Source organism: Dendrobium catenatum, unplaced genomic scaffold (genome assembly GCF_001605985.2).
Source record: "Dendrobium catenatum unplaced genomic scaffold, ASM160598v2 fragScaff_scaffold_658, whole genome shotgun sequence".
NCBI classification, from domain to species: Eukaryota; Viridiplantae; Streptophyta; class Magnoliopsida; order Asparagales; family Orchidaceae; genus Dendrobium; species Dendrobium catenatum.
In genome coordinates this window covers 305464-317399 of record NW_021319120.1, presented here as the reverse complement: position 1 = coordinate 317399, position 11936 = coordinate 305464, and the positions used below count along the sequence as shown (strand labels likewise).

Sequence of the window (11936 nt, the reverse complement as noted above, 5' to 3'; positions counted from 1 at the left end):
CTTGATAAAAAAAATATTAGTATCAATTTTACATAATTATATTATAATATTATAATCTTAATTATATATAAATAAAATTAATTAGATAATAAGGTAACTAAACTATCATTCATAAAAATAAAAATAAAAAGCTATTTTTCAACTTTCATGATTTTTTCTTGTGGTTTATCCAAAAATCCTAAAACTTTATCTATTATGCAGGAAAGCAACAACAAACAGTTTAATTTATTTAATATATAGCTTCTGCAATAACAGCTAGCAACAAAAACCTGAAAGAAATATAGAAACAAAGAATTGGAATATAATGATGCATTTCCAGACCTCGCATCTCTTTCTTCTTGTGCGGGTGCCACATGTTAATGAATTTGAGCAATGATGAAATATGAAAGACACATTAGCCACCTGAAAGAAGAAAACAAAGAGCAAAATGGCAAGTCAGGTTAGAGTTCTTTTATGATGGTACATTCAAGCTTTGTTTGGAACCATTTTTTTACTGCTTCTTAAAGCAATTTTTTAATACAAAATTTTCAATTTTTATACTAAAAACAGCTTTAAAAAATAATAAGAAAGCCGTCCCAAATTAAAACTTCATTTGGGACAGCTTTCTTATTGATTCTTAAAACAGTTTTTTAGTATAAAAATTAAAAATTTTATACTAGAAAACTTTTTTAAGCAGCAGTAAGAAAGTCATCCCAAACGAAAAATAAATCTCAATATCCTAAAAAAATGGGATCAACTTGAACCTGCTTAAATAATAATCCCAGATGTATTTCACATCCATATCCCTGACTATACCTGACTATACCTGACTAATGGCCATTATGAGGGGTTCATATGATTTAGCCTACTAAACCAAATTGAATGCAAGATCATGTGAAACAGATCATATTTTTCTGGTCTTGGATGCCAAAGAAAGTGCCTCTGCAGCCTCTTCACGCACTGTTGCATTCTGATGTACTTCCTGAGAGGAATCCTCAACAATATATCCTTCAGATTCGGAATATCTTTCTCCGCAACCACAACAGAAAACGCACTCCAATCTAAAACTTCTTCAAAAGGAAGCACAAAATTGTCAGCGATGATTACAGGGACGCACTCATAATAAAAGGCTTCCACTATCCTTGGACTGTTCACCTCAAATCCCATGGGACAAATACAGAACTTGCTTGATTTCATGTGCTCAATGTAAGAAATTTTTTTAGAGATTTGGTTTGGAAGAGGACCAAAAATTTTCATATCTTCATCCTTGCCATTTCCCCAGTGTTCAAGTAGGATCGGTCGGACCCGGCCATGCATGTTGCCGGCAAAAAAGGCGAGGATAGGCCGCTGGGAAACCGGTCGCCCGCCCACTTGTCTCAGAGGCCGTCTTGGTAGTCTGATGGTTGTTTCAGGAAGGGATATATCTTTCCCCCTAACAAAAATTCCCTCAGAAACATCTGCATTGCATAAGGCTTTGATGGTGTTCTTGCATAACTCAGCATGCAAAGTTGTTGTGTAAGGCCCCTGAAGTGAATTGAACAAATATCAAGGAGCAATTAAAATTGAGCCAGAACCATGAAGATTAAAAATTTAAAAGTTGTAAAATTAAAGCAACAATCCATGCCTAGAGGTGAATCAAGCATGATGAGAAGATCGCTAAGATAATACAACCAAGACTCTGGAAAGGTCTTGAGGTATGCATCCTTGTCCTTGTAGCACAGAAGGATTGCTTGATTCAAAGCTTATAATAACTTAATTTATTCTCACACAAAAAGATAGAATTAGGCTGTGCCTATGATCAAATGAATGGAATTTTTTGTTCCTATCAATTTTCATTCCCAACATATTGTATTAAAAAAAATATTGAACATTTAATTCCAACTGTACCTTTCCAATTAGTAAGGGATCAAATTTTATAAGATTCTACAATCTTTGGATAATTTAGTGCTTTCAATGTTTTGTATAAACGAATGATTTAGATGTCATGCTAAAACATTACTTATTTTTATACATCATATTTACTCTAGATAAAATAATTTTGATGAATAATCAAGTTTGAATGCAGAAGATTGATTTTTTATTTTGAAAATGCATTCCATAAATAAGAGTTGTTAACATCATACATTTTAAGTTTTTTTTTTTTTTTTATGTTGTAAGGATAAGAATATAATCATAATTTTTTCTAACTTTCAGTAGTGCATGTCATGTCAATAATCTTAATTTTCATTTTAGAATTTCTTTGAAAAAAATCTAATAATGTGAAAATGCTTGTTAAATCCTAAGAACTATATATATATATATATATAGACAACAACAACATCAAGTCTTTGTCCCACTACGTGGGGTCGGCTACATGAATCCTTTTTCGCCATTGTGTCCGATTTAAAGTCAAATTCTCATTTAAATCTAATAAAAAAAGACCATTTCTAATATTTTCTAACCAAGTCTTTTTAGGTCTACCTCTACATATCCCCATCAATTTCACCGTCACTCTGAATAATAGATCCAAGATATCTAAAATGTGTACTCTTATTAATGACTTGATCGCCCAAAGTCACAATCCCCTCACTAGGTCTATTACTACTAAAATTATACTCAATATATTCAGTTTTAGATCTACTCAAGCGAAAACCTTTAGACTATAAAGTTGACCACCATAATTCGAGTTTACCTTCAACTCCCTCTCTAGTCTTATCAACAAGAAGAATATCATCAGCAAAAAGCATATACCAAGGTACATCCTCTTGCAAATATCTAGTGAGAACATCCATAACTAAAGCAAAAAAGATATGGACTTAAGGCTAATCCTTGATGTAAACCAACCGAAATAGAAAAATACCTGGTCAAACCACCTTGTGTTTGAACACAAATAATAGTTATAGAAAAAGTCAAAATGATCCCTAAGCTATTTACGAGAGGTCCTCTTAGTTTCAAATTATTTAAATTTGCATAATTTGATTCTTTAACTCCTCAAATCTGTTTCACAATAATCAAAATGACTATCTTGGACTATAATCAACGGGGAAAAAAGATTAAATTTTAGATGTTTGGGACAAATAGTCCAGTGATCATTTTGACCTCTTTCTCTACATATTATCATCATAGAAAGAGAATAAGTATTTTCCTTTAATTTGAATCTATCATTTTTTATAATCTTTAAATTAAAGATTAGGTTGTTGATTGTAATGTACAATAGAAGAATTGAATGGAGCTAAAATTTCATCAATTCCTCAAGTATATGAGAAATACAAAGATAATCAAATGACATATAGAAGCTATTTTAAAAGCCTAATTTTAACCATGTACTTCACCAAGCAAAATATCCAATATATCATGCTCAAGGACTAGGACTAAAAAAAATAAAAATAAAAACCCAAATATCCAATATAAAAAAATTTAAAAATAAAATAACCAAAATATCCATGTATATAATCTTATAACAATAATAATTAGTAATAATAAAACAAAAAGGTAAAATGTATACCTAACTAAAGGGATCAGGTAGAGGCAGAGTATCAGGCAGGAGGAGGTTGGCTTCGGCTCTGGTTCGACTATGGGTGTCGGTCGGCCTAGGTAGAGAGGGAGGAAAGGAGGTCATTTGGATCTTGCTTGCAGCAGAGAGGAGAGAGCTTGGGTCGGATGTATACAAGCAAATGGTCGGTTAGGGCTAGAGGAGCGGCAGTGGAGGTTCGACTGAGATAAGGTTGGGCTTCGGGTTCGGCTGCAAAGAGGAGCTGGAGGAAATAGAGTTAGTCGGAGGTTGTATGAGGAGGTCAGGGGCGACTTTTCAATAGACATGGAGCAAAGGAGGAAGCCTTGGGTCTAGGCTTTGGTTGGAGATTGAGGCGAGGTGGAGGATTTAGCTTCTCCGAAGCGGAATGAACCAAAGAAGCAGGAGTCTTCGTATGAGGTAGGGAGAATCAAGCAGCTGGAATAGGTTTGGCAAAACCGTCGGTTAAAGGACATGTGTCACATCCTTACTAGCAGGAGATAATTTGATAATGAATCCTAGTTTATTCTCAACTAGACATTAGCTCTTTGTGAGCTGAAGTAGTTTTCAATTTGTTCACTTCGGCAAACTATTACAGAGGGTAGATGATTTTTACTTTAAGTGTTTAATGATTTAATTTCAATTTTTAAATATTTGGATTTTGATGATTTTTTTTTTATTTTGAATGGGTATTTGGGAACTTAGAGGTATTTGAAATATTTGGAGTTAACCCCTCTGATTGAGATCTACATTCAACACGACCATCATGGGAGTATTTATGGGCATTTGAGAATTTCATTGATTGAACCTTGTCGACTCTATCTATAAGTCAACAGAGGATCGGGACCATAAGCTTCATGTTTTTGTTGATAAATTTCTTTTGTCATAGACCTTGAAGGTCTTATATGAATGTATAAAATAGATATTCTGGTCGACACATTGATCATATATCTATTTGATAATTCGAGCCGTGTTGACTCCTATCTATCCATATAGAAGGATCGGTCTCGAAGTGTGGTTCATTTATTGACTCGCGCAGCATCCCTGAACGTAACGTGTGTACTCATAACACGCTCGTCGAGGCCCATGCAGGTGTATTATACATCCCTTTCTGTATACCTATGTGCATACACATTACAGTGCATATGCGCAGGCATTTTTGGATATTTGACGAATCTTCTTTGGCAACCCATAGGAGTTTACATCTGTTGTATTTCTGCATACATTTGCAATAGCTCGTAGGCATTTGCATTTGATATGATTCTTTGACACTATCATGGGGTGACAATTAGCATGTAAAACGGGTCTTCTGCAAGGGCCAGTAGGCATTTTTATTTGCCACAAATAATATACTTTTACCCATAGAAGGATCAATGCATTTACTTGATGTTGAATGATGGTTGACTACAAGAGCATTTCAATATTCATCAGCTCTTGCTACATAGCTTGTAAGTGCTTGCATTCATCATTAACCTTCTCATGCAAACTGGTCAGTGGGCTATTATGTCTTTTATACATTGACTCTTAATGTTTGTAAGGAACTGTGATCTTCACTTACTAATTAATCACCACCATTTAAAGGGATATTTTAATATCCGTTGCATATCCCTTGTAGTCATTGCAAACATCTCTTCTACTTGTAGGCTAGATGTTGTATACATGGCAACTCTCCTGCTGTTTAAGACTTTGCCCACAATTGCTCGAATGCTACAGGTTAATTAATCTTCCCTGTCATCTACAATCATTCACAAGTCTTCTAGTAGTTGCTTGAAAGTGAACCGTCATGTAAGTAGTAGGTTTATGTTCTTGCTTGCGAGTTAACTGGCATTGACAATAATATTTCATATGATTGATTGTATATTAATATTGTCCACAAGATGCTGCATTTTTTTATCTATCTTCTTGCCATCCATCTTCTGCATTTCATTTATGAATGACATACATTGCATTCATTTTGCCCCCATGAATGAGTTTTCATGTTTGTGCAAGCATTATGTTTGCGCGAACAATACATGTGTTCAATGCATGCAACGAGTCATTTACCTTGGTGCAATGTGGTATGAGGTCCTATAATGCTTTCATCTTGTCATTGATTTTGTATCTTCTTTTCCTTTCTGAAAGATTACGAACCTCAACAGCTCAGGTTCTATGGGACCTTTGAACTGGCTTCTTTTCATCTGCAGATTCGTAGTCTCCTTCCTCACTCAAGCTGCATGATTCTTCCATTTCTACTCCTTTTTTTATAGCTTTGGTTGTTTATCTCTTGTTGTCTGTGCATGATGATGCTAATGTTATGTGGGAAAAAGTTACTAGTGATATTAAGAATATTGCAAAAAATGTGCTTGAAGTTTCAAAAGGAAAAGCTCTTAATAATAAAAATAGTTGGTGGTGGAATCCAAATGCACAAGATAAGATTAAAAATAAGAAAATTTGTTATAAAAATTAGTTTAATTGTAAAAACTATGATAATTGGGAAAGATATAAAGAGGCACGTAAGGAATCTAAGAAAACAATTTGCGATACAAAAACCTTAGCTTTTAGTGATTTATATAATAAATTACATACTAAGGATGGAGAAAGATATATGTATAACTTAGCCAAACATAAAGATAGGAGTAGTAAGAATTTAGTTCAAGTGAAGTGCATTAAGGATGAAGATAAAAAAGTACTTTTCTTAGAAGATGATATTCAATAAAGGTGGATGAGATATTTTGCAAAAAAATTTAATGAAGAATGTGAAAATACGATTAACTGTAGTGACCTTAGCAACATAAATGAAAATAAAAAATTATATTTTTATCGGTGTATTAGTAAAACCGAAGTTAGAGATGCTTTAAAAAAAAGGAAGGGTTGAAAAGCTATTGAACCAAATGATATTCTAATAGAGGTGTTGAAATGCTTAGGAGATAAAGGAATTTCTTGGCTTACTAAACTTTTTAATACTGTTTTGAAAACTAAAAAAATGTCATATGAGTGGAGAATGAGTGTGTTAATTCCTATTTTTAAGAATTAAGGTGATGCACAAGATTGTGCGAATTATAGAGGAATTAAGTTAATGTGTTATACTTTAAAACTTTTGGAGAGAGTTATGTAGCATAGGCTGCTGCGTGATACTAATGTTTCTCAAAATCAATTTGGATTCATGCCGGAGATGTCGACTATGGAAGCCAAATATTTATTAAGAAGTTTGATGTATAAATATAGAGAAAATAAGGAGGAACTATATATGATATTTATTGATTTAGAAAAGGCGCATGATAAAGTTCCAAGAGAAGTGCTATGGAGAGTTCTTGAAAAGAAATGAGTTAATAACGCTTATATTCAAATCATTAAAGATATGTATGCATGGGCTATTACTTGTGTTCAAATGCAAGGTAGTTTGACCACGTATTTCCCTATTTCAGTTGGGTTACATCAAGGATCAGCCTTAAGCTCATATCTTTTTGCTTTAGTTATGGATGTTTTCACTTGACATTTGCAAGAGGATGTACCTTGGTGTATGATTTTTGCTGATGATATTCTTCTTGTTAATAAGACTAGAGAGGGAGTTGAAGGTAAACTTGAATTATGGAGGTCAATCTTAGAGTCTAAAGGATTTCGCTTGAGTAGATCTAAAACGAAATATATTGACTTTGGGCTATCAAGTCATTAATAAGAGTATATGTTTTAGATATCTTGGATTTATAGTTCAGAGTGATGGTGAAATAGATGGGGATATTATCAGCAGAATTTAAGTTGGATGGTTGAAGTGGAGGAATGCATCGGGCTTGTTTTATGATAAAAAAAGTACCCCTCAAACTTAAGGGAAAATTCTATAAGATGGAGGTGAGGCCTGCAATGTTTTATGGTGTCGAATGTTGGCCATTAAAAGAGAAGCATAATACTAAGTTAAGTGTGACAGAGATGAGGATTTACATATTGTCCTTACACTCTTTATGGTTCTCAGGTGGATGAGTGGCTTTACCCTTAGAGATAGGATACGAAATGAGTATATACATGAAAAGATTGGAGCGGCTCTAATAGAAGATAAGATTAGAGAGAGTCGTCTTAGATGGTTTGGTCACATAAAACGGCGGCCTTCTGATGACCCGGTTAGGAAAGTAGTGGTATTAGATTTGACTTATGTTAAGAAAGGTAGATGCAAACCTACAAAGACTTGGTTAGAAAATATTAGAAATTGTCTTTTTTTATTAGATTTAAACAAGAATTTGACTTTTAATAGGACACAATGGAGAAAAAGGATTCATGTAGCCGACCCTACATAGTGGGATAAAGGCTTGATACTGTTGTTGTGGTTGTTTATCTCTGGTGGAGTTGCTCTAGTGCTAAATCCATACATACCAGCTGTTGTTTTGTTATTCAAGCTATTAGTTAGATCAACACAATTCTGAACTTGGTTGCTTCCACAAATGCTTGATTCTGTTGTCATCATTGAAGAAGATCCTCCTCCCGAATGAATTTTCTTCTGCAATTTCTTTGTCAATCCAATCTTTCATGGCTTTGACAAATGAGAAAAAAACAATGTTACTATTCTCAGGGCAAACATATTGTTGTGTAGAGTCATGAACATATAATTTAGGAGGAGATGATCTGTTCTGATTGTAAGGAAGATTTAAACGTCGAATAGCTTTTCGTTGATGCTTTTGTTTGATTCATCAATAGTAGTAAGGGTTTGTGGATTTAGAACACCACGTAAGAAATTAAAACCAAACTCTTTCTCTAAGTACTCATAGGAGGGGGGGGTGAATTCCCAAATGGTTTCAGATCTTCTTTAACGTCATTGATGCTGGTTGGACACCTTCTAGGAGTTAAGCTATACATCAGTACATTTCCACTCTTCCATCGGAACTTTCTGAATTCTTGGTCAGGTCCTGTTGTTCTTTTCTGGTTTGTTGCAGGAAGGTAATTCTGATATGATCTTGAATGCTCTTCCATGTTTCAATCAGAAATAATGTGATTCTTGGCTCAATTGCTAGTTATTTTTAACTACTTGAATAAATACAAAAGGCAAAAGATTTAGAAGATTGGTAAGGAGCAACTGGGTATGATGATCTGGTATGTTTAACCAATTGGCAAGTTTCACATTTTAAAAAATTTGAATTTTTATTAATAAAAAAATGGGGAAAAACTTTTCAAGATACATGAAATTTAGATGACCTAACTTATAATGCCACAAAATAATCTCTCTATTTTGACTGACTCTAGAATAACTTTCAACAAACTGACTCACAATAGGAGGATTATTAGCAAAAATTAAAGATTTGGGTGTCTTCATGTAATATAAACTAGAACATATATTAGTACTGTCAATCTTCTTCTCTGAATCCAGTTCCTGAAAAAATACATCATTGTTGGAGAAAATTATTAAGCAATTACTATCACGAGTCAATTTATTAATGAAAATCAGATTTCACTCTTGATTGGGCACATAAAGCACCGATTTAAGGGTGATAGCTTATGTGACAAAAGCGGAACCAGTTCCCAAAACCTTGGATGTTGAGCCATCATCAACCTTAACTACTCGATTTAAATGATAAGGTTAATAGTCATGAAGGAGTGTAATGTCTCCTATCTTGTAATCCGATGCTCCTGAATCAATAACCCAAAGTTTTGACTGTTTTATATCTGAGTAAAGAGTGTAGGCTGGTAGCAGGTTTTGGAGACTATTGGTTTGTAGTGTTGTTACGCAGAAACTTCAACATCTCTAAATGCTCCTTGGTTAAAGGAATGGCTTCAACTTTTATGGATTGATCTTGTGTTGTGTTGGCAAAGTTTGCATTGCTTTCTTGTCCTGATTTGTTTGTCTTCCAATCAACTGGTTTTTCATGAATCTTCCAACAAGCCTCCTTTGTGTGCTCTGGTTTGGCATAATGATCACATCATGGTCTTCCTCCCTTCTTTTGATGTCAATTTTCAACATGTGAAAGGTTTCGATTACTGCAGATGGTAAGAGCATTTCCTTCTTGAACCTTTGGAGATCCTTGAAGGCCTCCCAACATAACCTTTCTTCTGCTCTTTTCCCTTCGAACTACAGAAAAGGCCTCCCGGATATTTGGAAGAGGCTTGGTTCACATGATCCATCCTCTAACACCATCCAAGTTCTCGTTCAAACCCATCAAGAATTTGAATATTATTTTTGTCTCAATAATCTTCTCGTGACGTGCTTGATCTTCCAAGCATTTCCATTGATATTGTTCAAACATATACAATTGTTGTCAATAACGGGTTAGAGTATTAAAATATTGAGTTACTGTCAGGTCCTCTTATCGGTAGTCGTGACGAATGGTCTCAATGCGAATAGCTTAGAAATGTTTTTGAAATTGGAGTAGGTCACTTTAAAGGCCTCCCATATATCTTGGGCCATCTCGTAAAGAAGAAAGTTCTCACCGATTTCAACATTCATGGAGTTGTGAGCCAAGACATGATCTGATGATTCTCTGCTTCTCATTTTTTGTAGATAGGATCGGTTTGTGGTGATATATGGGCTTCACCAATCAGAAAGTCATCTTTTCCTCTCCCGCAAATAAACATTCTCACCGATTAAGACCATTGCAAAAATTTATGCCCATTAAATCTATGATTTGTGATGAGAGGAAGAGGAGAAGAGTTGTCTGCGGATCCAAAGTTTTCGGTATTTAAACCGATAATATTTGGGTAGGAGAATGAGATCTCGTTATTCATGGGCTACTGGTGTTGGAAGAGAGGCTATTAGTAGATGATGGGCTCGTGTGCGGCCGGCTGAGAGGTCAAGCTCAGAATCTCGGCCTGGGGTGTGTGAACAGAACAGAGAGGAGGCTCCAGCTTCCCTTGCGTGCGGAAGGATAAGTCAACCAAAGAGAGGAATTCGCGTGAGGAAGAGCTCGCGTCTAAGAGAGCTGGTGCATGCGAACCAAAGGGAGACAAGAGGGCATCGGCCTGGCTGATGGAGAGTTGTTGCGGCTCTCAGAGAAGGCTTAGGATTTGCCTAAGCTCTGATACCATGTAATAACTATTTAAGATAAATTGAATTCTAATTTTATTCCTTGGAATCATTACATATATATACATTCTAGGAGAATAAATAGAAAAAAAAAAAGAAGTTTAATCTAATTAATTATAATAAACAGAAGATAAAAGACATTTAATCTGCTTAATTCTAATAATTATATCCCATGGATTTTGGTGTTAGAAGATGAAATCTTCAATTATAGTTCAGTTGTAGTTGATAGGAAATACTTAAAGATTTCAAATAAATCCTATCAAGAGAGCAAAAACAGCAAGAAATCTCCATGATTCCAATGGAAAACCAGTAAAAAACAATAATTTTATTGAAGAAAACCAACTCCGGAAGAAATTAACAAGGTATAATTGATCTTTTATTCAAGAAATATTCAAGAGGATAGACTCCCAAATCTCTAGATACCGCTAAAGCCCAAAGAAAACCTATGAGATCTAAAATTTAAATCAAATTCAAGATGACATAACCCTAGGAAAACAAACTATTTAATGCATAAAAATCAAATGAAAATCCCTAAACAGTCCCTACATTCAAATTTTCCTCCCAACTCCCTCAAAAATCCTTCCTAGACAGCTCACGCATGCCCAGGCATGCGTTCGGTGCGTAAAGAGGCAGAAATGTCCGCCTCTGTTTGGGAGCGGCTAAACCGATCTAATGGACCGGTCTAATAATACTCCCCTCCCAAAAATTCACCTTGTCTGCAAGGTAGAAAGATGACAACCTGCTCCATTCTTTATTCATCACAAACTGTAAGAACCTAAAGATTTTGGTCCTTATACATGTGCCCCGGCATATACCTCTCATTAAATCTAAAACAGACCCCCTTCACCCTCTTCTCCTATAATTCTGTTTCTGTGAGCTACTTAAAGTTGTCACAAGGTCTTCCTTCGACAGTCTTCTCCTTCGAAGTCTCCCTAAGAGTACCCAATGTTGGCTCCTTGCTTGCCAAAAAGGTGGTGGTCATCCTGTACGAGCCTCCTAAACTACTGCCTCCTGCTCCTTTTTTCCAGGTGCCTCTGATTCTCCACCAATTGAGCTAGCTCTATAGACTCTCCCAAATCCCAATGTCTCATCACTCTAACTATTATGCAGATCTTTGATTTCAGTCCCTTCATAAAGTTCCCCTCCAATACAATTTATTGAGGCTGATCCAATCAACTAGCAAGGTACTCAAATTTCTCACGGTATCACTATCCCCTCCTGCATCAAAGCGAAGAATTGCTCATAGAAGTCCCCTCCCCTGCTGTCTGCTGGTTTGAAAACGTTCCAACAGGCAGTCCTTAAACTCCCTCCAAGTCCTTATTGGTCGCCCTATATCCCTCCACTGATACCATACTAAAGCTTTCTCTTCCCAGCACATCGCGGATGCCATCATTCTCTCCCCCTTCGTCCTTCGTCAACCTATTGACGGTAAAGTACCTTTCCACCTTGTAGATTGTGGGCTCCGAAAATTCGTCCCCGGCCTCCGCT

General features: G+C 35.4%; 1 protein-coding gene across 1 annotated transcript; it reads left to right on the top strand.

Moving 5' to 3' along the window:
- Window positions 1-807: 807 nt before the first annotated feature.
- On the top strand, window positions 808-1250 carry LOC110093336. Its single transcript, XM_020818185.2, is given in 2 exon segments — window positions 808-978; window positions 980-1250. Coding segments are annotated over 2 exon segments (240 nt in total). The 5' UTR covers window positions 808-861; the 3' UTR covers window positions 1103-1250.
- The last annotated feature ends 10686 nt before the right edge of the window (window positions 1251-11936 follow it).